General features: G+C 37.3%; 1 protein-coding gene across 3 annotated transcripts in view; it reads right to left on the reverse strand.

Moving 5' to 3' along the window:
• Window positions 1-1,167: 1,167 nt before the first annotated feature.
• Window positions 1,168-27,715, reverse strand: part of arhgef7a (Rho guanine nucleotide exchange factor (GEF) 7a) — a 49,875-nt gene continuing 23,327 nt past the window's right edge. The window contains exons 3-21 of one of the 3 annotated variants that reach the window (XM_030125179.1): window positions 27,622-27,706; window positions 27,334-27,467; window positions 22,879-23,080; window positions 21,253-21,341; window positions 20,657-20,751; window positions 20,418-20,513; window positions 20,042-20,164; window positions 16,254-16,392; window positions 16,117-16,176; window positions 15,881-16,027; window positions 14,089-14,175; window positions 12,650-12,728; window positions 12,429-12,568; window positions 11,062-11,283; window positions 10,874-10,967; window positions 9,183-9,272; window positions 4,781-4,880; window positions 3,617-3,680; window positions 1,168-1,977 (exon numbers count right to left, since the gene is read on the reverse strand). In XM_030125179.1, the coding sequence (XP_029981039.1) occupies window positions 1,855-1,977; window positions 3,617-3,680; window positions 4,781-4,880; window positions 9,183-9,272; window positions 10,874-10,967; window positions 11,062-11,283; window positions 12,429-12,568; window positions 12,650-12,728; window positions 14,089-14,175; window positions 15,881-16,027; window positions 16,117-16,176; window positions 16,254-16,392; window positions 20,042-20,164; window positions 20,418-20,513; window positions 20,657-20,751; window positions 21,253-21,341; window positions 22,879-23,080; window positions 27,334-27,467; window positions 27,622-27,706 (2,169 nt within the window). In that variant the 3' untranslated portion in view covers window positions 1,168-1,854. Of the gene's footprint in view, window positions 1,978-3,616; window positions 3,681-4,780; window positions 4,881-7,008; window positions 8,732-9,182; window positions 9,273-10,873; window positions 10,968-11,061; window positions 11,284-12,428; window positions 12,569-12,649; window positions 12,729-14,088; window positions 14,176-15,880; window positions 16,028-16,116; window positions 16,177-16,253; window positions 16,393-20,041; window positions 20,165-20,417; window positions 20,514-20,656; window positions 20,752-21,252; window positions 21,342-22,878; window positions 23,081-27,333; window positions 27,468-27,621; window positions 27,707-27,715 lie in introns of those variants that run through there. The other 2 variants (XM_030125180.1, XM_030125181.1) reach the window with 2 other exon arrangements.

Here is a 27,715-nt window from a genome sequence, read left to right on the forward strand (position 1 = left end):
ATATGTAATTTACTGATCATGTACTTTAATCATCATGCTGAGATTACATTTGAGAGTTATCATACCAAAAACAGAGAAAACTTAAGAAAAGTGACTTTTTCAGGAAAATTTATCATTAACTGAACATAATCCAAGTGTGTCCATCCACTGTCATTGATCCAACTCCATGGCTTTTACTGGTAAATGAATGTTGTAGAAGATGACGGTGTTTTCACGTTCACTATGGAGCCTCTGAACATCCAAATGGTCATATCTGATGACCATGAAGAGATAATGAACTGCATTTTACACCAATTATTTACATATGTATTGATAGGATTAGTGGATCAACAGGTATTAAGCATTTTAGATCAGTAGATGGTTTTGGTTACTGGTGTGTATCTGGGTTTTTATGGGTTAAAGTCAGTATTTATACACTCTTCCAGGCAACTCTTTTCTTCATTTTCAGTCAGTAACACAGGTTCATACATCATTGTTGCTTTATGTTGTCCTTTGGCTATCAGCACAAATAAAATCAGCTCCACAACCTGTTTTAAGTCCTGACACTAAGTTTGAGAAACATTGCTCTATGTTGTATTTTATCAGTTTAAATGAGTGTTTTAATACTAATATTCTGAGGTCCTGGCAGAACTCTGGGACACTTAATCAGTCATTTAGAATAAGACAAAATGCAGCAGAGACTTCTTCATGTGATCAGTATCATCAGGCTTTTTAAAGACACGAACAAATTTCATTTCCTGTATTTCCTCAATTTCCTGTCATTTATGTTTCAGGCTTTTTAAGGACTGGCAGACACTCTTTAACAAAGTCTGACAGTGACTTTCACACATCCCATTTTTGAGTTGAAAATATAATTTTAAGAATCCTTACTCCAACATGTGTAGTAGAAAATGTTTATGTACACAATTTCACCAAAACTTTGGACTATTTTAAAATATCAGTCAATCTATATTTACTAACTTTTCCAGGTCTGAAAAATGTGATTTTAAAATTCAATGAGCATTACAGGTTTTTACAGCAACATATATTCAACAAATATTTTGGTAGGACAGAAATCAAACTTATCTGAAGGCATATTTTCCAAAGTTTTTACATTCAAGCACTAGTGCAGTCTACTTCTTTGCTTCTTTGGTGTTTTTTGAGCTGACAGAGCAACGATACAAAATGTCTTCTTAAAACACATTTATTTCTCCCAAAACACAAAGACGGCTCATCTTTTTGCAGTATTTACATTATACAGTTAAAGTTCAGCATCTCTGTACAGTTCCCTTGATGCTAAAACAGAATGTCAATCCGCAAAGTTGTCAAAAAAAAAAAGGGAAAAAAAAGACAAAACTTAGTTTTCCCTGGCACAAGCTCTGCAACAGGCTGAAAGAAACACGCTAAACCTGTGTCAGGGAAAAGAATCAAGAAAAATCAATTCATATAAATTTAAATAAGATAAAATTATGAAACGCTTTGAGTTTACAGTCCTCTAAGCCCCTTGTGACCAATAACACCATTAAAGTACTGTTTATGTACCACTGGAGAGCATATGTAAACAAAGAGAATCTTCCAGTCATCCTGAACACGTCTATGAGGAAGGATTGTAAATTTCCCCACATTTTTGATACTTAAGGAATGTTATGTTGAAATGGATGTGGTCTGTTCAGGTTTACACTCCAGTGATTTTACTGTGAAGGTAGCAGTGACACCCTTCAGATCACACACAAACACATAATCACCTGTTTACAGATGCAATTAGGTGTGTTAATGTGTTTCTTAAGTACACACAGTGCAAGCCACACCCCCACACGCAGACCGTATACATGCATTTGTTTGTCAAGCTTTATCTGAGGGCACACAGGAGGAGCTTCACAGGTTCGTCTCATCCCACGTTGGATCGTTGATGCTCTTTAAAACCCTCTTCACAACCTTCTCTAGGTCCCTCCGAGCTCTCTGCTCTTCTTCCAGCGACCTCTTCATCTTCTTATTATCCTGCGGTAAGAAATAATTATCAGTTTTCAGTTCTTTTTAAAAAGGATCAATACGCTTATTTAATAAAAAACAGCTCCAATGTTGGGTAGTGGTAATGTTTGTGCACTTAAATTATGAATTACAGTTACATTTTGCCGTAGCTTGCTTCATATTTTTATGATTCAAGCAGTTCCTTTTTTTTTCTTTTCAGGAGCTACTCAAACCGTTTCATAAATGGAAGGATTGAATATTTTTCCATTTTTACCCCTCCCAAAATAGGAGTTATTGTAATTGTTTTGTCATCTGTCTGTCCTTTCAACAACGTAATCGCATTATCGGAAGAATGCATTAACATATCTACAACAAATTTATACTGTGGATACATCTTGGCATAGAGCAGAAGCCTCTTGACAACAGGTGACCTTGACCTACTTTTTCAAGGTCAAATGGCCTTGTGTAGTTATAATATCTGAGTACTTTCAAATATAAATATGTAATAAGTTTTACACAAAGACAATGTAATCTTATAGGGCAGTAACTTGCAACACAGAATCTTTCACTATATTTGGCTGAGGGATATTAAAAACGTGCAGCACATCACGTTTATGTATTTTACCGCAACTTTTCTACTGTAATTCAACCGCCTTTACCAACCCAATCCCCTCATTTGGAATCTACACTTGAAATTCTGCAATAGACTAAACCATGTGCTACTTTTTTTTTGCCAATATGCGACTTGTTACCACACTTAGTATATTATTAGAATGATGTACTGTATCTCAAGTTTTTATTTCACGCTAACTCTTCAAGCGGCTGGATTAGAGACACTGGCTGGAAGTATAGGAATATATCACACAGTGAACATTCACTCATTTGTTTTATACATAAAAATCTGCCATTATACAAAACAAAGACAGTTGAGTTGTCTGAAAACAGTAGTACCCTCATAGCAGTCACTTAGACTCTGCACTGATGTCTATTTTCTTTTTGATTTCCTGTTTTCTTGTGTTATGACCTCTTTGAGCTGCTTGATGTTGAACACATGATTTTCCTCCACCTTGTGTTTCATGTACTGGATTGGGTTCAGAAGAGGAGACATGCATACAGGGTCAGAGCTGCAGTTCTTTGACCAAGTTTTCACTGAGAGGGAACTTTCTCCTTCCAAATGTACATAGTATAATCCATAATTCCTTTAAATGTGAGCGCTCCAGCAGCAGCAGTACTCATGCAGCGCCAAAGCATGATGCTAACTCCACTGTGTTTGACTTCAGGCATCGGAATCCAGATCCAAACCAGGCAATGTGTGTTTTATTTCAGTGAAAGCTTAGTCAAAGAGCTGCATTTCATCACAATAGTGACCCGTGGCATTGCTATATCCAGTCCACTGCCCTTCTGTAGGAGTGGTTTAGCACGTCTCCTCTTCATTGAATGTCAGACCTCAACTACTCTGAACGCCATGCTCAGTGGGATTAATGATGAAACAATAAAGAATATTGATAGTTGTGCAGATTCTAAGTGACAGTGCTACAAATATGAAATCACTTTTGTTTCCACTTTTTTCAAAACACTCATAGTTTGCAAACCTGTGCTATGACCTTAGAACATTTGACTACAAATGAATAATATTAAAACAGATAAAACACACATATTCAACCCTTACCTGTTTCAGCTCTTGGACCTCATCCCTCAGGGCGTAGACCACGTCCACCAGACTCCTTTGAGACCAGATGTTTAGTAAAGATAAATATCATTAACGCCAACAGATTGGATAGTATGCATAGAGCAGACTTATTACAAAACAAGTGGTGCCAGGCACAACAAACCCTGTCCCTCGCACATATTGTAGCTTATTTTGGCATCGATCCAGCTGATGTCATCATGTCTGCATGTGCTGATGTCAGTGTATGAATTGCCTCTATCTATATGTGCCAAGTTTTAAGTAAATTGAAACAAAATTGATGTTTTTATCAACGTGAAATTTCACCCATTATCAGTAAAAGGGAGAAAAAAAATTTAGTAAAAAAATTCATAAAAAATTTGAACTTTGACCTACTTTTCCCAAAACAGAAAAACATCTATTCTGGGTCACTGGTAATCGATAAACTCAATTTGGCATGAATTCAGCCAATAGTTTTGCTGTGACAGACATGTGGAATTTTGCCCATTATAGGTAAATGGGGGGAAAAAGAATGAAAAAATTCATAACAAATTGAAACTTTGACCTATTTTTGCTAAAATATAATAACATCTATTCTAGGACACTGGCAATCTATAAACCAAATTTGGTATGAATTCAGCCAATATTTTTGCTGCTAGGGTGTTAAACAAACCAAACCAAACCAAACCAAACCAAAAACAATACCCCTTGACTCCCCTTCGGAGGGCAGGGTAACAAATAGCTGGTTTCACTAATAAATCAGATTTAGTTATTTAGTTATTTTTTAACAGCGTAACTTTTTACGCACCAAAGATAGTAAAAAACCATCAGTAAAACTGCTGTTGTGACACACTTTACTTTGAATATCCTACATAAATCGCCCTGCTGAAAACAGTTTCCAACAAAGCACATTTTATAGCTGCTTTAAGGAATAACCATGGCTTGAAAAACTACTATATAAAAAGTGTTTAAGAGTTGTTTGACAGAAAAGAATGGGCTGGGGCCACAAAGGGAACCTTAGAAAGTACATCACAATGTGCTTGGTCTTTTTGCAGGATTTGTTGACAAGAACAATTCAGAAAAATGAATGCAAACCTTTCTTTTAAAATGTCAGAAGCAATGATTCAGGGCAAAGGAAAACTATGTGAGTGACATTTATCATCTTACTTCTCTTCTGCCGTACTCTGCCCGTTGCGACTGGAATCCTCACCCAGGACTTTATCCTCACGGGGGATGATCACATGCAGCCCTGTATCCCTTTGAGGCCCTGTTTCAAGACACAAGAGCACTCATCGATTGTTATGTCTCACCTTGTACTTAGAGGACTGTGAACTTCTGGATTGTATGGACTTGCAATACCAAAGAGAACCGAGCATAACCACGTTTAGTAGTAGCAGCGTGTTAGTCATGCAGAGAATAAACATCCAAAAACACAAGAGGCAGAAGGAAGTGACAGGAAATGAGAGGCTGTGGTAGAAAAACAAATCCATTCATCCATTCTGAGTACAATTCTGTCAAAATGAAATGAACGAGAAAACACCTCACAACACAATCAGATCTTCTGTTCTTACAAATCACCAGAATGCCAGTGTCTAGCAAATGACAGATTTATTCAAAACTCATAATACAGCGTTTGGGACTTGAACAGCAGTGTAGAACAAATACACTGAAGGCGCTGTCTGCAGATAAGACATGGTCACATGTGTGAATTGAATACAGCATCAGAGCACACAGAGGACAACATTAGTCTCTTCACCCTGCCTGTCCCAAAGTTTGACTTAGTTTCTTAAATCACAGAATACACCTGCCACAAAGTATAGCACATGATATAAGGACAGTGATATTCTTAGCTCAAATACTCATATAAGGAATGGATTTTTTTTTTTTGTTTCATGACAACTATTATTTACAGAAAGGGACACTATGTGCTCTTTATATTTCAAGTCCACTCTGACAGTATTCTGAGGTTGAATGAGAACTTCACATAGAAATGTATCCGTATAATCACGGTCTCTTGTTTATTTATTTATTTTTTTTTTACCTCCAATGCTTTAAAACATCAAAGGTGATCATTTACACTACGAATGAGCATTTACTTTACAGTAACACTAAATACTTATGTCTACCTTTAGGACTATATCATACACACTCTATAGGCAGACGACAGAAAGTACTGAATTTAACAGATTCTACCCCACCCACCCGCTGGCCCGTTACATGATTGTGCAAAATAATTCAAACACTTTATGTTCATTTCAGTGTAAACTTTGAAACTGACCAATAAAATGTAAAACAATAAAAGGGAAAAAAAAAAAAAAGAGAGATTTTTCCAGGGATCGTTTTGTAAACATTGACATACAGATTAACATATTAAATAAAAAACAAAACCTTTTACAAAATTATGAATACAATACAGAAATCATTTCAGAAACAGTAAATTCTGTAACATGGACCAATATATTCCATTTGTCACTCACATTTCTTGCAGTAAAATGATATACTCTAAGTGGATGCCGACCTGTACTTTTAATACCAATACTGGAAAAATACTTCTTCATAAAAATAGTCATTGATGCAAGAGTTAGTTAAGGGAATCATTACAAGCCAGACAAAACAAAGGCATGTCTGGCTTATGACGACTTGGTGTAGGTGCTAGTTTGCTGTGGCATGAGAAATGGTTGTTTTTTTATGCTAATTGAATTAATTTATCAGTCACCCTAAAAGAATAGTTCAATGTTTTGGGAATTACACTTAAGAGTTGAAGACTGACACTATTTCTTTTTTTTTTATCTGCCCACTTATTCTAGTCTCTTCTCAAAGGTTACCTGCACCTCTAAAGTTCATTTAATACAATAATTTAACTAAGAACATACAGTCGCAGAAAAAATTATTAGACCATCAGAAGCAATGGTTATACAATCAAGTACTAACTCCTGTGTGTATCATGTGACTAAAACAGACAGAAAAGAAAACATGGAATGCAAAAAAGCACTGTTTTTGGCAGTACAATGCCATAGCTATTTAAGTAAGAACTTAAGTGATTTGGGTTATTATCAAGAAAACCATGGAAAATGGATAGATATCAGCTCTGAAATTAAACTCTTATGAGCTATTTTTGTTGTTATCATTATATTTGTCCAAACAAATGTACCTTTAGTTGTACCAGGCATTAAAATGAACAAGAAATTGAAGAAAACAAGGGGCGGTCTAATAATTTTTTCCGTGACTGTTTGTGCTGTTAGTTGTTAAGCCTTAGAGGAACTCACAGGTAGATTTTGTTGCCTTCAGGGAATCCGATTCTTGTCTGTTCTAAAGTAAACACCGACAGTCCTTTAACTCATGATCAATAATAATTCCTATAATTTTCATAATTCCCAAAATGTTGGACTATTTTCTTTAGGTATCAGGAGACATCCTATCAAACAAAAGGCATTCAGTTGGTATTATAAGACTGGAACTGTGTCAGGCTGTAGATTACGGTTTATGGTTGGTATATTACGCCCGGTTTTACATGAATCTTTTTTATTGTGTCGATGCGCTGACTTGAGAAGTATAAATGCAAACCCTGTAGAACCACTGACGGACAGCAACATTACTAGATACAGTTTGACGATGCTTAGAATACAACACAATACACCAGGTTATTTAAATGAAAAACAGTCAATTCACCCAAAATATACTCTGTATCTAGTCATGCAGATTTGGTTTTGTCTATCCAGGTAACGCCGCAGAGATTTCTCCCTCTGTACCATTACTACGGAGTCTTGTTTGTGTTGCTCATGGTACAAGAAAAACAATCCTGAAACATGTCCTCATTGAGTACACTGTAAACAGTTTTCATACAGACGATTTCCTCAGTAAATAGGTAGTTCTAATGAAAATAGCTGATGGTGAAGTCTGCAGATTATCCAGAGTGTTGGGGGCATTGTTACTGGAAAGACATATTAGTGTTTTAAAAAGTCATTTTTCTGTGCTGCAACGTCCACAAATTAAACTTCCTTCACCTCAATTGTAATGTGGTGAAATTAGAAATGTTTGAGACATTTGGGTGAAACTTCCCTTTAAATTTCAATTTAGAATCCATTATTTTTTTTTATCCAGTCGGTACGTTTGACAAGGGGAATGCAATGTATTTCTGTAGATCAAAGTACAGACAGTATTTTAGCTGACTAACTTTGGATTTGTGTTATTCACTAAACTTCTGGTCACGTGGTTTGTTGAATTAAATGCTGCCGCGGGCTGGCACCATGAATACAGATCTGAATAATAGAAAAGCAATTAGAAAATGGCAAGAATTTGGATATTACCTTTGCGTGCTGCTTTGTTATCTGGCAGCAGACGTGTATGTGCCTGGACCTGTGTGCGCGCATGTATGTGGCATCTGTGCTATGTTTGAGCTTACATACTCTAAAAATACATACTGGAGAGAAGTAGTACATGGTAAATAGAATACACTCATTCCTGAATTTCATCTGAATATCAGACAGGAAAAGCTCAGTCCCTATCTCTCCCTCCCCCCAAGGTCTCCCTCCCCTATATTCCACTCCAGCATCCATGTACTCTCCGCTAAGAGAGTCCCACATTTATGGTCAAGCAAGGGGAGTGGTCACATTCAATATAAATTAAAGAGAATTACCAAACACTTACTGCATGACAACTACAGAAAGAGAGGAGGCACATAAAAGGGAAAGTGGCAAAGGCAACAGGGAGATGCTTAAAACATCTTCAAAGAAACTGTCAAAAAAATAAATAAACCAAATAAGTTAACAAAAAAAAAATGAACAAATATATAATAGAAAATAAATAGATAAATTAAAAAAATCTACTTTCTTTCAAATACATTGAAGGTAAAAGAGGTAAGCGCGCTGTACGTTACATTACAGTACAGCGTGGCAGCACTGTACGTTCTTTAGTTCTGGTGAGAGATGCAGCTCTTGCGCGGTACCGAACCCATTCTGTAACTGTGAGTGGTCCAGATGGAGTCATAGTCAGAGTCCTCCGACAGGTCAGAGGTCAACTCTGGCCGTGACACGCTGCTACGACGACCCGGTGAGTCCACGCAGGACCGGTCCACATCAGCCAGCACGTGGTTATGCATCAGGTCAGTGCCCTGCCAGGCTGGTCGCAGCAAGGCCACAGTGTCAGTGATGGAGGAAGAGGAGGAGGAAATGGTGGAAGGAGGAAGAGGAGTGATGGAACAAGAGGAGGAGGTAGCGTACGCAACATTGAACAAATGGTAAATCATAAAAACAATGAGATGCACGATGTGTTAATGGAGAAAATTATAGCAAATGAAGAAAATTAGAATAAACATACAATAAGGATAAAAGATAGAAAAATGATGAAAAAAAAAAAACAAGGAGGAACTCAAAGTAAATGCCAAAGAGTGAGGAGACAGAAAGAAGAGAAGATACTGTTAGAAGGATCAGTTCAGAATACCAGTGTTAAAAGAAAAGCACTGAGAATAAAGATACAACACTAACAAAGACAGAAAGCTCCAGCATGAACATGGCTTCTTTTTTGTGTGCACATTTATTAAAAAAAAACAAAGGATTTTGTAAATTCTTACTGGAGTTAAGAGTCTGCCTAGTTTTGGCACTGGTGCAGTACGCCTCAATAACTTTCAGGATCTGGGCGTCTTCTTCCAGAGCAGCTGTACCTGAAAAAAGATGATGGAAAGAAGAAAAAATGACTCTCATTCTCATGGACAGAACGTTTATATAACACTGGTCAACAACAAATTTATTGTTTAAGTTTTTTGAGCTGATTTAGGATCATTTTGGTGTGCTGAATCCAAAAATCACATTCATTTTGCTCAATCAGGTCAGCTTTCTGAACTATGCTACATATTGGCTTTTTAACATTTTTGCTTACATTTATGGGCATTTTCACATCATATGATACAAAATTCTTTCATATTTCTTGCAATAAACGAGTTCTGAAGATTTTACTTTTGCCAATTTATGATTAATGGTTTTTTTAATATTACAGGTGAATGAAATGACTTCGACTAGAAGATCTTGCAAAAATAAGCCTGACGTATTCTGCTACATCTGCAGTGAATACACCATTGTACCTAACAGGAATCCTGTTAGAAAATGACTTTTTTTCTCTTAAAACCTATTTTGGGTGAGAACTATATAAAAAAATCAACTGATAAAGTCACAAAAATGTCATCAATTTTGTGAGAAGATCAATTTTTTCAAAGTCAAATTAGCAAAAAAACCTGACCTGATTGCGAAAAACGGATGTCATTTTTGGATTTAGCAGTGCAAAATGGTCCTAATTCAGTTGAAAAAACCTGGACAACTTGCAAAAAACACTTTTTTGTAACCCAGTGTAATACATCTCATTCCCATTGGTAGTAAGTGCATTACAGAGTACATGGAAATAAATAATAAAACCAATGACAGCAATCATTTCTGTATCTAGTTTGTGATTGAATTAATAACCATTGTTTAATTTCAAGTCTTAACTCTACAAAAAAATGCTGTTTGCAGTTTTATGTGCTATTACATAAGTATGTTGGCCTTTTCCCCATGAATCCAGTCTTTAAACTAAGCCAGCATTTCTCAAACTGTGTTTTCGTGCGCCTTAGTGGAGCAGGAGCCTGCAGGGGGCATCTGAGGTCACTCCTGAGTGTTTTTTTTTCTTCAGGTCAGAGCATGTAGCAGGTAGAACTAATGTTTTGGCATCTGAACACCCTGCACTCATTTTAGGGATAGACAACAAACAAATCCACTACCATGGTGATCAGTCACTTGTAAGTTGGAGAATGGACAAATATTTTACTGAGGCAAAAAGAAAAATGTACAACGTTTCTGTTTTTGCGCAACTTGTCCAGTTTGCACTAAATTCTGAGAATATGTGGAGTGTTAAACGGGCTCATTGTAGCCACTGACACTGTTAAAATATGCATCGTTACGGGAAATAATTGCTTGTTCTTTAAAAAATGTAGTTTTATGTTATAGCAAGATAACTGCATATTTCATCATTTTTATTTGGAAAAATATCGTCTCAGGGAGCGGCCTTGTTGAGTTTATTTGTATTGTTTGAGTAAAAATTGAAGTTGTAATTTAGATATTAGGAAAAAGCAGAAGGACTGGTTATAATACATATGTTTCTCTCAATATAAGTTATATTTGAACCACTACTACAATCTTGTTGGGTTTGAAGAGGGCCTGGAAATTTTTCTTCTTCCTAAGGGGGGCCTGACAGAAAAAGTTAGCAGTCATAAATAAGAAAATACTTCAAACGTACTCTTCCTCAGGGCAAATTCCTCCTCAGATTGTTTCCTCTCAGGTTTGCGTTTGGGAAGGAGTTTCTTCACACTCTTAGGGCTCTTACTTAGATCCTGTGCATGGAGAAGATTTTATAAAGATTACACTCTAGATGTAAACAAGAAACATCTAAAGTTGTCCGAGCGTCGTATGAACTCAGACCCTCACCTCCTTGTAGCAGAGAGCGGCAGACGGCCGTAGTGGGGGGGCAGGCCGCAGGCAGCTCAGGCTCCAGGGTTTAGGGGTGTTGGGGGGTTCGAGTGGGCCCCACATCATGGTGCTATGGGATGTTCCATGGGAGGAGGGGTGAGGCAGGGTGTGGTAGGTGGGGGCCACTGTCATGGCCCTCCCCTCAGCATGCCGGGATGGAGTGAGGGGGTGAGACGGGAGCTGAGGAAGGAAACACCAGCACATTTATTACAAAGTGGAAGCAAAAATGCAAAAAAAATGCACCCATATGCACAGTTTAAGAAAAAAAAAAATCTGTTGTTTACTCACTGTTTAAGACCTACACTATAGAGACTGAGTGCATTTAAGACCCACCCATCCCAGAGGGAACGACAACTCACTGCTCTCCATTACATGTGCATTGTCTGAAAAAGCCCTCTGTCAACTGTCTGAACTAAAACTGAACTGAACAGAACAAATTTTTCAATAAGCTGTCAAATTGAAAAACTGATCCTTTAAAGCTGCGTATGACGTTCGTCGCCAATTTTTCATTAAATCTGCAAACCCGTGTGATAGCCTAAGTATCACGAATCTGTTAAGTCTTTCCATGATTATGCACCTAAATCTCTTCCCTCACGGTGAACAACTTCGAAGTGTAGCCCACCACAAACACTCCATTTGTTTACATACCAAACCAAAACCTACACGAAATCATCACTCAGGTTTTTTTGGGATTCCATGCAGCCGCAGTAGTAAGAAACAATGAAGCCGTTTCCATGTTTGTTGCCGCTATAGCCATACTGTGGCTGCGTGGAATTCCGAAAAAACCCGAGTGATAGTTTCTTTTAGGTGACTGTGACCTTTCTGCATGTGTTGTACCTACTCAGAAGAATATTACAAAAAAATCCACTGACATTATCCTTTAACTGAGTATGAAAATGATTGAGAGAGGACTGATGAATTATCTTTATCCACTACAGGCATAAGATGCTAAAATAATTCTTAGCCTTAATTCAAATCTAATGCTTCTAGTTATTTCTGGGTATTTTATTGGTGTTTCAGCCATCTGCCTCTAGAATGTGATGATGTATTGCTTGTGATCTAAGTAGGTTGCAACAGCAGCAATAGGATATATTACTTTTTCCCTATTACATTTTCCACCCCCTCTCTGGTTTTCTGTTATATTCGCAACCAGTACTTAAGTCTGTCGTCTTAACTCTGTTGCTCAACAACCCACTATAAGTGCAATTAAACATTACCAGCATGATATTCACTTGAAACATCGCTAGTGTGATTAACCAGTTGTCAAAGCAGTTGCAGATGGAGAATATCAGCCACGTGTGGGCACATAATGGCTGGCTCCTCACCGTGTGACAGGGAACCGTGAGTGGTTTGTGGCTGGGTGCCGTAGCTGCAGTGTGTTTGATCTGTCTGGTCAGGTGTTCTACCCAGTCCTGCAGATCCTGCTGGTGAGTACACACCACCTGGAGACGCTCAAACATTGTGCCTGCAGGGACAGAACCAATGTTAACCAGGAAATACATGTAATTGAACCAAGAGTTCTACGCAGTGTTGTAGATCTCCTTACCACTGAGCTCAAATGCATTCTTAAAGGCTTCACAGTCTTCTAGTTTGGTCACAGTCATGCTCGCCAGAGGCAGCTTCCCCTGAAAAAGGGAGTCATATTCAGAATCAAAAATTGTGACCTTGTTTCACTGTCAAGAACCAAGGTTATAATAGTTTTGGATTTTTCATTATAGTTTAGTTTTATTTAGTTTTGACTTTTTTCTCTCTAATTCAGCTAGTTTTAATTAGTTTTTAGAGCAGGTTTACTAGTTTTTATTAGTTTTCATTTTTTTCTAAATGCTTAGTTTTAGTATTAATTTTACTTTTGTCGCATCTTTTATCTTCTTCACCATCGTATTCAAATCAGTCCCAGACAGGACTCTACTGCTTTCTCCCAACTTTAGTCTCCATGTTTCCAGGTAGAGTGGGGACCAGAAGACGACTCTAAACCACAAGTGACGACAAGTGACGGACCGTGAAGTGTCATATGGTGCCGCTAGCTAAAATTGCTCGAGCGAAATAAATCGATTTTGTATCAATCCGACATTGACAAAGACTAAAAACAAAGGGAATTTTAGCCATAATTTTTATATGTGTTAGTTTTGGTAGCACACAAAACAATTTCAGTTAGTTATCATTTTTTTCATTTAATTATAGTTTTAATTTATTTCAGTTAACGAAAATGTTTTCTCAATTCTAGTTTTCGTCATTTCGTTAACGATGATAACCTTGTCAATGTTTAAAGGTGGAGTAGGAGATGTTTTCCTGGAACATTTTTTTACTTTATTGCTTAAAATCCCCTTCACACCACAATTACAACCAATTAATTAAATGCTCTAACAGAAAAATAAAAAAATTTAGTCACCTGTGGAATGGACAGGATTGAAAAAACACCATCCAATCATTTTAACCGGCCCATCGAAACGATTGAATGGTGATATGTCTATCAAACTCAACTGCCATTTGTTTCTCCCCCCTCTGTGCGTACCCCTCTTCGTGCATGAATCGTGCGTTCTCAGAGGTTTGGAACACTTGTACAGGAAACGAAGCCAGAGCCAGAGCTTGGCTATATTAGCTACATGAGGATGGAAAGTTCACTGGCAAACTGTTTTGTCACAAACATAAATCACTAGGGAATGTAACGTTAGCCAGATAGGTATGAACTGGAGCTGTTCTGTAAGAATGGGGGTGTTGGAGGAGACTGAATGAGGTATGGATGGATCCGGGCAAACTGATACTATGCAGCACTCGTGAACCCTCGGGAACAAGCGTTGCGCGTGCTCTGGAGGTGTGGCTTCAGGGGAATGTCTGAAGAAAGGGGTTTAGACTTTTGAATTATGTATTTTCAAAATGTAGCTTGCTCGAACCGTTTTTCCAAGATCTCCTACCCCACCTTTAAGTAATGACGTATAATAATAAAGAAACCTTGATCCGGACTGATTAGGTGTATTTTTGTCTGACCTGGAAGATGAAGCCGCTCATCCTGGGGCTGGCAGACAGCATGAGGAGGACGTGAGGGAAGAGCATGAGGTAGCGCTCATTCTTCTCCTGGTGAGTGTAAAAAAAGAAAGAAAAGGCAAAAAAAACATATTTATTTCATCACAACTTATGAGAAACTTACTCTCAGTTGTCCCTCATCCTACCAACATATTTCGTATCCTAATCCTACCAGCTGGGGTTCATGTGGACCCCACTGTGATATATGGTGATATCATATCTTAGTAACAGACAGGAAACATCATTTCATTTTGGAATATTTTTATTACGTATGAAAACAATTTTGTATCGTAAAACACCATTACAATAACTAATTGTGTAAGAATGAGGGTGATACAAATTATCAAATCATCCTGATTTTTAACAATCGGATGTATCAGAACCTTCAGCCTCAGAGCTGTCCTCTGCCTCTAAAACAGACCTAAGGGCTTGCACAGCAGTGTACCTTGCTCTTCTATTTCTATTCGCCATCACTAACTGAAACAACAAGTTGAATACAGTACCCATTATGTCAGATTGTTTTTGGAACTAATATAAGCAATCGAACATGGACATACAGACAGACAAATTCCTTGCACAAAGTGATCATTCAAAGAATGATACAGCAGAGACATATAAAAATCATGTCCTGGGGTCCAGTTGGACCCCAGCTGGTAGGATGAGGGTTAAATGTTTAGGTTTTTTTTTTTGCAAGTTCTAGGTAATAACTATCTCCCCCGTTAGGGATCACATAATTTCCTCCTCTGTAGGAAACAGTATGGGCTGGTGCAGGTTCATTACCCATAGACAGAGAATTACTATATAGAACTGCAGTGTTTCAAACTGTGTAAATGAGACCATTAACAAGGCTGCATAATGATGTGGAGCACAGAGATTTGCAGCCTTTAAGTGAAATAAGTTTTAGAAAAAAAAGTAAGACCACCTTCATTTTCAGAAAGTGAGTCCATATGACCAGCTTCAAACAATACACGTAGTAGCTCTAGTGTCTGTCAACTTCTATGCAATTACAATATTAACTGTGAGAGCGAGTGAGGTGCCATTTAGTCATAATGGAGAAAATGTCAGAAGTAGTCACTTTTGATAGTTCTTTTAAAGAGAAGAGCTCTCCAGTCAGGATACGAGGGTTTATTCACAATGTGTTCTTATCATCATTATTATACAATACATTCATTTGGCAGACACTTTTGTACAAAGCAACACTCAATTATTGCATTCACGCTCAATAGTGCTTTTTACTACTTAAGATGCTACAATCAAGTGATGTGCCTGAGGAAACGCTGTGCCGCGTTATAAAAGCCTCTAACTGGGAGTTAAGTCATTACAGAGAAATAATCACTGTGGGTGTAAAATTGCAGCTGGAAGATAATGATAATTCAGGCTTTCCTGTCAAAGGGCTAAGTATGATTCCTCACACATGATTTCTGTGTTGATAAGTGGCCTCTAAAATATTACTTTTACTATGCTTCGAGAAGTCAGTGATTTTGAGCCAGTTTTCCACAATAAGTACAATTTTCTCACTGGTCAGTATTTCATTACATCCTTGAAATTCCCCTGTGAACAGTGATTCGTCCAAAAGCATTAATTTTGACAAGTAAATATGCAATGCCATTAAAAACCGTACTGTAAAAACATTGTGATATTACATCCTCTGCTAGGCTCAACATTGTGTATGCTATGACTGCAGCAGAGTAAAGTGCAAAGCAGAGCAAAATTTGTTCCAGTATTATGTAACGTGTAATGCAGATGCTGCTGGTACCTCTGATCCAGGACTCTGCACTAAGACTTGGCTCATGTAGAGAACAGATCCGAGGGTCTTAATGTCATCTCCCTCCCACAGCCGGATCGACTCTGTAAGAATCTGCAGCTCCAGCTCCTTCCGCTTACGCACCTCCTGGCACTGAATCTGAAACAGAAACGCTGCTTTTAATTCATTTGATCTCATATTAAATCAGGTCGCATGCTTTCTATAAAGAGGACACATGCTGATCTTACAGACAAGCTTTTGAAAGAGACCATGCACTTCTGAATGTCCGGCCTGTCGGGGTGACTCTCCTGAAAGAGGGGAAACATTGTGGTTACCACACATCAGAACCTAAGATTTCCAGAGGAGTATATTTACAGACACACACCTCCATGTGCCTTTCCAGTTCTTTGAGTAAAGTGGGGTATTTGTCCAGTCTCATAAAAGGTTTGCTGAGGCCTGTGGTCAAGGTGAGGTTTCCAGGATTAACTGCACCGCGGCCCTCCATGAACTCCCCCAAAACCTCACTGCAGGAGACAGAGCAAAAAGATTCAGGGTCTTTTACTCATTATGAACCATACAATACAATGACTTTTGAGAGTTCAATATACACCGTTGCCCACAGAGTGGGAATCATTTTGCTTTCAGACACATTCCTCTTTTTATTCCTATTTATACAAATCAGTAATCACCTTTAACCATGTACAATGATTCCATACTGAGTCCAAGTTACACTTTATCCATCAAGAATAAATCACATTGTCACAATCATTAGAAGAGAAGAGGTAAGAACATTTTATTCTAACTTTATGGACAACAGTGTAGCAACGGATTCACCTCTGTCTTGACCAAGAAATAAGTAAATCACACACAATGATGTTTATCAGGTAATTTTTCCCGTGCATATGCCTCTAATTTACTAACCTCTGGGGCCAAAAATATGCATGCACAAAAAATACTATAAAGTCATCATATATCAATATATTTGCTGTTTCTTTCTGCATTAATCTCTCAAAACCCTTCAGCTCTACCTGAAATGACCAAAAGCAAAGCAAAATTTTATCCCTTAAATTGTAGTTGTAATGCAATAACCACATACACAAAAAGATATTTTTATATAATTATTGGGGGGGGGGGGGGGTCGATGGGGCACTTTTTGCCATGCATAAAAAATACTATTTCAATGAACTCAATGTTATCGTTAATCTCTGACACGTCCAAGACTCTGATATAAAATCACACCACATTCCTTCACCATGTAATATATAGAAAACATCTCATATTTTGTGTGTGTTTTTATGTATAAGTATATAAAGCAAGTGGCATCACATACTCAAACTGGCATTTAAAGGGTTTTTGTACTAGCAACATTTTTGGCCTGTGGGTCCAAAAAGTGTCAGTAGTGTATAATAAAAAAAATGAATGAAAAATAAAACATCAATACTTTATATCCAGCCTACTTTATTACATCCACTGACTCAAATGATCACTGTGCTGCCGGTGTTAATGTTCGTTCTGTATCTGGGTCTGCTGTAGATCTGACATTCTGGTCTAATTCACACTTCCAACAGTCTTGGGCTCTGTGCCACATTTAGCCTCTTTTTCTATTAATCAGTAAATTAATGAACGTCAGGTCCAAATTGGTCTTTCACTGATCTCTTTTGTAGTGGGTCTGAAATTTAGCCTCTTATATTAGTGTCCTGAATATTCTATGTAGGGGAGCTGTTTGATATTAGAGGTGGACTGACAGTAGATTTGTAAAGGCTGATACAATAGTTTTTAACAGGGAAAAAGCAGACAATAGACTAATCAGCTGATATAACTGGCTGTTAGAAGTTCATTTTTTACTGTGTTAGAAAATGGACTGTTAAAGTGAACGTCAAAGGTCAAAGCAATAAATGCCAAAATAAAAATTTAATCAGGAACTGAACATTAAACTAACCATCAGCCAATAGTGGTTGTGATTTAAATTTTTTGAACCACTTTTTTCCCCTCATAGTCAATAATACTTATCGAAAAGCCTGATTTTTCACAACAAACATCTTTAGCCACAAGTTCTGCCAATACCAATAGATAAGCATCATATTAGCCCCAAACCAATGATCTGTTTATCTCTACATATTATACAATATATTTGTCTTCATAAAACAGAAAAAAAAACATCTGTTGTTTCATATAAAGCCCTTTTGTCTATTTTGTCAGAGAGTAAAATTTTATACCAATTTTTTATTATTTGGAGGCTTTGTGTTCTTCCACACAAAACAGCTGCAAACAGGAAATGTGCATGAAGGCGACACGGACAAACAGAGGAAAAATTAACATGAAAATGAGTTCATTCTGAACAGGAGGAAGATTCTGACCAGCCCAGGAACAAACATGGTACTCATACCTAAATGAGAGGCTACACTTGTCAGAGGGGAGGGGTTTGAACATGAAAAAGTCTGACAGGGACCAGAAAACTGTACAAAGAAAACTATGGCCCAGAGCATTGAGAGAGTCAAATACTTCAGAGCAACAACCCTACACCTTGTGCCATTTTTAGTGTTTTCTATGCTTAACTGAATGTGCACAAAGGTTCTTAATAAAAGGAGACATAAATAATAAATAAGTTTGAGTACCTTTTACATGTTGAGGATATAATTAAAAATGTAATAAGAGATAAGCCTATGGACCCATTTTCTTTTTAATGGATGAGTTTCCTGACCAGCTGTTCAACAAGGAACACCGTTATGTATTGCATGTTTTGTTGATAACTGCAAGAAAACAGATTACTATTAACTGGTTGAAGCCTGGCCCTCCCATGACTGCTCAATTGTTGCAGAAAATAAAGGTTGTATACATGATGAATTGAAAGTGCCAGAGTTTTTGAGAAAAGGGACATCAATTACTGACTACCTTAGTGAGGACTCTTGTACCTTCACCATTTCAATTCTATTTAACCCTTTCATGCATAGTGGTCACTACAGCGGACAGCTGTTCAAAGGTGTTTTCTTGTATATTCATGGATTTTGTTATTTTAGTTCCATACAGGGTGGGGAAGCAAAATTTACAATATTTTGAGGCAGGGATTGAATGACAGTGTATGACCAATTAGTTTATTGAAAGTCATGAGAATTTATTTGCCACAAGAAAATTTACATAATAGAAAATGTTTTTATTCTATGTGTCCTCCTTCTTTTTATATTAACTGCCTTCACACGCTTCCTGAAACTTGCGCAAGTGTTCCTCAAATATTCGGGTGACAACTTCTCCCATTCTTCTTTAATAGTATCTTCCAGACTTTCTCGTAATAGTTTTGCTCATAGTCATTCTCTTCTTTACATTATAAACAGTCTTTATGGACACTCCAACTATTTTTGAAATCTCCTTTGGTGTGACGAGTGCATTCAGCAAATCACACACTCTTTGACGTTTGCTTTCCTGATTACTTATATGGGCAAAAGTTTCTGAAAAGGTATGGATAATAGTGTTAGGTATGATTATGACATCAATATATGTTTGGTTTCAAAACAATTGACGTAGTGCCTGCTGAGAAAAAACAACTAAATGTTCATTGTAAATTTTGCTTCCCCACCCTGTATCAGCCAACACAGTGGACACTTATCCATCATCCCGTACACTGCAATTCATACCATTACTGTAACTTTGCTGTTCTAGATAAACCTGATCTGCAGTAGGTGTTTGAGTGTAAAAAAAAAAAACCCTGCTAATTGTTATTAGACTGTAATTAACAGGGGTTATTTTGTGTGGCTTTTTTAAACAAAAAGTTGTTTTTTTTGCATATTATCTCCATGAAGTGAGTAATAACTAGTATTAGAGTGTGTTAAAATGTGAGAAAACATCAGATTAGCAGCATTAAACATGTTTTTACTTCATAGTTTTCGCACAGTAGATCAGTAAATACAGTTTTTTTTCAAAAATTTTAGCATGGTGTCCACGTGAGTGGACATTTTTGTAACTCCATGAAAAATAGGTTAATAAAAAAAATTCAGTCTCATTGTTTTTGTTTTTGTTTTTTTGGGGGGGAAGGGTGTCATGCATTCTGTAGTATATCATTAGGGTATTCACAGCTGTATGAAGACAAAGTTATAAAAGTCAAACAGTATGTTTTCTCATCTACTTATTGTCACCAGTTATGTGACATGAAAACAGAGTACAATCAGTGTGTAAACATACCTGTGCTGGGTGAGCACATTGACAGCAGAGGGGTGGTTGGCGCAGTATCCAACATAAAGGGCCTTCATCTGTGGCATGAGGTTGAGGAAGAAGCCCCCCACCCTTTGCTGGCTCTCTGGAAGTCTAAGAAGAAAAACAAAAAACATGATTCACCAACAGACAACAACAGACTCAGCTATAAAATCTTTCAAATAAGATGTAACTAGAAGAGAAAGTGTATTTAAGTCAGTGTGAACCATTAACTCGCAGTTGAACAGTTATTAGTTGAATCCAGGATGCCTGTAGTACAGTCTATCCAACATTAGATGTCCCTATTTTTATTATGAAACAGGGATGATAGTGCTGCAGTGGGGGTGTGTAGCTGGGAGGGACTAACTTGGTGCTCTCCTCCAATGATTGGACAAGCATCTGCTGGAAGGTGCTAATCTCCTCGAGGTTACCGAGAATTAGAGCCACATCTGAGCTGCTTAGTCTGCAGCAAAAAAGAGGGAAAAAAGGAAAAGCAAAATGGTGAGCAATGACGACAGATACAACCTGGAATCTAATGAATCCAAATTTATATCACAAAATAATTATACAAATGTAAACTAGATTAATTGGTGTTATGAGTCCTACTTGTCATGGTTCTGAAGTGGTCGCAGGTAGTTTGTAAGGAGGCTCTGAAGGTCCTTGGAATATTCTGTCTCTGTCTCTAAAATGTTTTGCAACACCTGCAATAAAAAAAGAAAAATAGTGTCAACTTATACCGTCTATAGCCACAACTTAAGTTCAGTTCAGTTGTATATTACTGTATAGATTCCCAACTGCAGTTTTGTTAATATATGTCAAAGAGTGGAAATTTACATTAAAATTCCTAGCATTAATAACAGAAAGTGAGCCAGATATTGCAATCTATACCAAAAGTTATTAATTCAAGCAGTTGCTCATGGTTAAAATTAAAGTTTGTGACTGATCATTAACAACCAACATTTATTAACCTTAAAATGCCCTAAAAAAAAAAAGCATGTTGCCTCATATTAAATGCACCAAGATGGTTAAGTTGCAGGCCAATTAACAGTGTTTTAATGTAAAAAGCAGCAATAAATGAACAAATACTGGTCTGGTCTTACTTTGAAAACAAGCTAAAACAGACACAGAAAGAGGAAACCATCAATAATAACATTAGAGAGTAAAGAAATTAAAGAAAAAATTTTACTGTATTGGAGTATTACCAAGTTGTAGTACGTCTTGCTTATAGCAGATGTATCGAAGCCTTTAGGTGGACTCTTCAGTGTGCCGGACTTCGGGGACACTTGTTTGTCTGTGACCAGAGAGAAAAGATGTCAATATTCTTACCGGTTCTTTTACATTATAAAACAATTTGAAATCACACTCACAATCAAGAGAAAAATATAATTCACATTAATGTTACAAAGTTTTAAGGAAAAGGAACCAAATGAAGGCTTCTTAAGTATTATGACAGTCATGGACACTTTGTAAATTCCTACAACAAAATCATTCATTTCTTAAGAAGTATATTGCTGAGACTGAAAATAACACACACAAAGATCTTCTTTGTAACAGAGGCTGTAGTGGCTTTTTTCAGCACTGGTGAAATATGCTGCTCAAATGTTCAGTAAAAGCCCCACACTTTAAACATGTAATGCAGCTCCTAAAATTCATGAATGTTTAAGGAACTTCACTTCCAACACCTTTACTGAAGACATAAGGGTAACAGCTTTATAGCTTCAGATCAGAAGATTCATTGTCATAGAATTAAAACCTTAAATTATGGTCTTTAAATAATTTTTTTTTCTTTTATTAAAATGGACAAAATGGAAGTGAATAAATAGCAGTCAGAGCATCACATGATTTTTATCTAGTTTTAAAAGTGAAAAAAGGGCAGATCACAGCCAAACCGGAGAAGCACGAGGGCTGCGTTACAGTCACAAGGCCTGTGAGTATAACCTGCTGTTCACACCGAGAACAATAATGGTAACTATGGAGTTTCTAAAATCTTTCTAACCCGAGGATATACTCAGTGGTGAAGGACATTAGTAGGATCCTTCTACAATCTACAAGTGTTGAAAACAGCTGGATTATTTAGTTGAATGAATTAAACCAGACTCATAAAAACAAACAAATTATTTACATGGCAGCACAAAAAACTGTATGACAGGTACCAGACGTTTTTATCTGTATTATTTTTTAACCAGTCAGTGACTGAGAACCACTTCTTATTTGTTTATATTCACACTGTTTTACTTTTAAATATGTTAAGTACCCCGCCCCCCAAAGGGGAAGCAAGGTATAGTTTTTGGTTTTAGTTGGTTTGTTTGTTCATTTCTTTGTTTGTGTGTGTGTTACCACTTTAGCAACAAAACTATTGGTTGAATTCACACCAAATTAGGTTTATAGATTCCCAGTGACCCAGAATAGACCTGATTATATTTTGGGAAAAGTAGGTCAAAGTTTCAATTTTTTATGAATTTTTAAAATGTTTTTTTTTCCCCATTTACTTATAATGGGTGACATTTCACATGCCTATAAAAACATACATTTTGTTTCAGTTTACTTCATTTTGGGAAAAGTAGGTCAAAGTTTCAATTTTTTATGAATTTTTTAAATCTTTTTTTTCTGCCTTTAACTTATAATGGGCGAAACTTCACTTGTCTGCAGCAGCAAAACTAACCATAGGAGAGGAAGGTAAAATGTAAACAGAATGAAAATTGATGTACATTTTTTTGTAAATGTAGGTCCTGAGGAGACCCCTAAGTGAGTATTCGATCAGACCTCCACCTCTTGATTAAACGCCTGCTACAGCCCATTACGCTGAATGTCCCTGGGGTAGAACCTACCGGAGCCTTTGACCTCCCGGACATAGTTGCTAGGAAACCACCCGGCCTTGCCGTTGAGCAACCCTTCCCACCAACCGCCCTCCTCCTGGCGAGTCACGCTGATGATATCACCCTTCGTAAACGTGAGCTCATCCTCGTTGGTTTGCTGGAAGTTGAAACGTGCCTTAACCAGCAGCTGCTGTCCACTGTTTTCTGACATGTCCTGGCAAACGACAGAAACAACATCAGAAAGGAGGGAAAGAGTTCCTGTGGGTGTTTCGGATTATTGTCAGTTATTATCATTATATTGTATCATTACAATTGTCGTTATTGTTGTTATTGGCACTATTATTGATGATATTTTCTTGTGTGAGGGTCTATGCCATCTTTTTTTTTTTCTTCTTCTCCCCATTTGCTCTCGCCTTCTCTCTTCTCCCTTTTCTCTCTTTCCACCTGTCTTTTCCTGTCAGGTCTGGCATCAAAATGTGGTTCAACAAACCCCAAAATAAAAACAGTGGAATATCAAGGGAAGCCTTATAGACTTTATGAAGTTCCCCTTGGTAAAGCAATAAGGCAGTCAGACCACCACTCTGTTGATATGATGCTAGACATGATAAGTTAAGGAAAAAAAAGGATGGAAAGATGCACAAAGGGACGTGGGTAGTGAGATACAAACACTGTGAGGTCAAAACCAACAGAAAACCTGTGAGTGCAGAGAAGAACGAAGACAAGTGTCAACAAGAGCAGCATGTTCAAACACATTAGGCTTCATCCATTTGGTAACATTCATTATTCATCGTACATCATCACTCTCCAAGCTGGGATGTTGCAAGAAAAAGCATAAGGTACAATTTCATCGTGATTGCAGATGCTGATTTTTTTTTTTTTTTTATAGTTCTATGCCAATTGTTTACTGACAAAACATGACAGATTACAGTCTCGAATCAATTGTGTTAGTCAGCAGGTGGAACTATAGGCCGCATTCAACAGCTCACAGTTTGTGTAATGTGTTGTTGCACCACATCAGGTGAAAGAAGTATTTATTTTACGAAAACAGGGTGAAAAGATGGTCTCACTAGAGAAGTATAACACACATTTATCATCTCAATTGTGGGATAACAGTCCACACTGAGTCTTTCCTCAGAAACATTTATAATGCTGTGAACTGAAGTGACAGTAGTAGCAGTTCAGCACTTAAGACAGAAAAAAAACTGCTTACTGTGTGATGCTGTGTTATATAAAGAAAGAAAAAAACCTTAAGGCTTTGGTAGATTGCTGAATTGCCAGTTAAAGCCTTTTTATTAATGTCCAAATGACCTGTTTCAGGGAGCAGACCTCAACGTTTTTCTCAAATAAATCTGAATAATATAAAAATATGGTTGGTTGGAACTGAACATTAAACTAACCATCAGCCAATAGTGGTTGTGATTTAAATTTTTTGAACCACTTTTTTCCCCTCATAGTCAATAATACTTAATACGTATGGTTATTGGCCAAAGTGTGTGTTTCTCCTTGAGGCTGTGCATGGTAATATGGACAGACAAAAATGGACACATTGATGCAGACACGTAAATTTATTGTTGGATTTGGTTGTATCAGTAATTACACATTCTTCTCTGATTTGCTTCACTGATATTACATGAATATGGAAATACAGATGTTTTTGTTCTTCTTCTGCATTTACTGTATAGGATGTAGGGCTAATGTGCTAAAATGTGTAAAAATGGAACTGTAATAGTGTTGGTGTTGCCTAGTTTGGAAACTTTAACCACCAGGAACTGTAAATAAAGCCTCTGAAAGTCAATTTAGACCATGCAAATTCCTGCAAAGGTTGTAGTTCCTGCAGGTGGGAATGCAGCTGTAGACAGATGCTAATGCAACAGTATCTTTGCGTAAATAAACTGAATAATCTGTTTGTTAAGCTTTGGCGTCATTTACTGTTTCTGGGTTCAAGCGTTCATTCCTCTATATTCACTATGTTACAGTTTAGTTGTCATTCACAGCTTTAATTGTGATGAACAAGCAGACGCAGTGGATGAAGTTGATAAATAAAGTTACAATTTTTAAATGAATGAAGAAAAAATGAAGTCTACACTTACGGAAAAAAATTATTAGACCATAAAAAGTCATAAAAACAATGGTTATGCAATCAAGTACTAACTCCTGTGTGTATCATGTGACTAAAACTGACAAAATAAAACATGAAATGCCTAGAAGCACTGTTTTTGTCAGTACAGTGCCATAGCTACTGATGTAAGAACTTAAGTAATTTTGGTTATTATCAAGAAAATCATGGAAAAAGGCTACCGCAGATATCAGCTCGGAAATTATACTCTTATGAGCTATTTTTGCTGTTATCATTATATTTGTCCAAACAAATGTACCTTTAGTTGTACCAGGCACTGTAGGCAGCTAACATTAGAGTATTAGCTGGTATTCTTCAGTTAACTAGTTAATGTTAGTTCCCATTGCATCTGTCAAAGTACATCTTTATGGATTCCCCTCATATAGACTAAAGCTTCTATGAGGCGTTTCAAATCCTCATGCTTCGTGTTTTGCTTGCCAGCAATTTCTCTACACTATCCAATTCAGTTGAAGGTAAATAAATGATTTATGTCAACACAGTCCTATTTAGGGGATGAACGCAGCATTGCACAAAGATGATAGAGATGCACTGATATGAATAGACCAGGAGCTTAAACAGTATATAAGACATCTATGGAGATCTACTGAGGTAAAATAAGCAAACAAAGCATAAGCAAAATGACACTAGTCACTGTATTTGAGTCAAATAAATGAAATTAGGCCTTTGAACCCAAACTGATGCCTTACTAAAGAAAACAGTTATGTTAAAAACAGCATACAGGTTCTGTTAATACTGACTCTCTGGACCCAGGTTTACAGCTCCATAATGTCAGACTTAACAAGGAAATAAACCTAATCTCAACTAAGTTACTGCATGAAATTTAAACTTAAAGGAGTGATATTTTGCTCTTTTAAATGGAATTCTGCATTTTAAAACATTTCCCTGTGGTCTATATAAACTGTAAATGCTCGGCTTGGGTCTGAATTCTTCATTAGTTCAGCTCCACAGGTCCATCTTCAACCCTATTTCTGAGTAATGACACCAGAAAGGTCGTTTTGAGCGCTGGCCCTTTAAATGCAAATGAGCCACTTCATCCCCCACCCCCTCCAGGTTGTTGACTGTGCTGCTCTGTCCTGTTCAGCCACTTGTGTTTGTTAATACAACCAACAACTGAACATTTCAGGTAATCGGCTCGAAGTTTGGACATATTTTCAGTATGGACTACAACTGCTGCTGCTGACAAACAATTATGGCCCTTGGGCGGCAGAGGTGAGAGCTGTCTTTGCAGAAGCACAACTTCAGTATATGTATATTTCACAACAACCTTTCATGTAGTATTAATAAGATCAGAGCTAACTTAATGTCTGCTTTTGAAGAAAAATGGATGAATGGGATCCTGACTAAACCGAAGCTGTGGACATACATTCAACTAAAAAACACATATAAAACTGAATTTTATGTCAGCGCAAATTTGACCAGGAACCAAAGGTCCCTAATTGCTCAGTTGCGAACAGGAATCCTTCCCTTGGCCTTAGAAACTGGGAGATTTACCCAAACCCCAGAAGAAAACAGACTTTGTGGACTGTGTGATTTGGGGGAAGTGGAAAATGAATCACATTTTCTTTTGTATTGTCCTCTATATGATGAACTGAGAGCCCCTTTGTTTGATGATATGTGTATCCGAAATCCTGATATGCTCTGGAGCACTGATGATGACAAAATGAAATGGTTGTTTAGTTCTAATGTATATAAATTAGCATTATTTGTTTGTAAAGCCTGGAAAAAGCGGCAGATGTGTTTGTTTAAATAGGTCAGTATTTTGTTTTGTTCATATCTATTGTGCCTATTGTCTGGTGTTTGATTTTTGATGTGTATTTTTGGTGTCTTATAAGCCCATGTAAGGGCTGGGCATGTTCTTTATGCAAGACACAATAACAAAAATATTCATTCATTCATTCATTCATATGGCATACTCAGAGAAATGTTTGTCAGAAGCCTTGACCTTATATGTGCAAATGTCGTGACGTAACTAGTTATAAAACATAAAAAATTAAGAAGGAATTGAAACGGGTTGTAGAAATCCACTCTATTTTTGCCAAAATGTAAAGATAACTTTAACAGCACTTGGAGGGTTCAAATTCAAACTTTTTGAACTGTTAGGGTCCAAATACACAAATAAATGTACCAAAGACTAATAAAAGTGGGTTTAGCAAAATATGATCCCTTTAAGTAATTAAAGTACATCTAAGAACAGCTTCACATCATATGATATCAACCCTTCAGCTCAACACTAGACTCCACACTAGAGGGTTTTCAAAGACATTTAATATAACTGTGTCCATGTGTTTCAGATGTGTATGATCTGGTCTAGGGATGAGTGTTGGTCTTACCAGACTGCGAAACTGGTTTTGCAGCAGCTTGGAGGACCGGCCCAGTGAGGCCTGGGAGGACAACGACTCAAATGATTTAATGCGGTGTGCCGAGGAGTGACGGGCGCACACTGAATCACTGCCTACGCCAATATCTGGAAAGAAAGGGCACAAATATAAATACACCAGACCTAATACGTGCAGTCAGCGCCCACACACTTTCAACTATGTGCTGGTCTTTCATAAAAACACTCCCACATACACACACACACCATGAATTTGGTGCAAATTGTATGCATTTGGACTAACCTGCAGTCACTTTATTCAGGGACACCAGACTGCTCAGCACCTTTGAGAAGTTTAGTCCCAGCAGCAGGTCACTGGCCTCGAACGGCTGTCGGGG

The sequence above is a fragment of the Sphaeramia orbicularis genome, chromosome 21, assembly GCF_902148855.1.
Source record: "Sphaeramia orbicularis chromosome 21, fSphaOr1.1, whole genome shotgun sequence".
NCBI lineage: Eukaryota > Metazoa > Chordata > Actinopteri > Kurtiformes > Apogonidae > Sphaeramia > Sphaeramia orbicularis.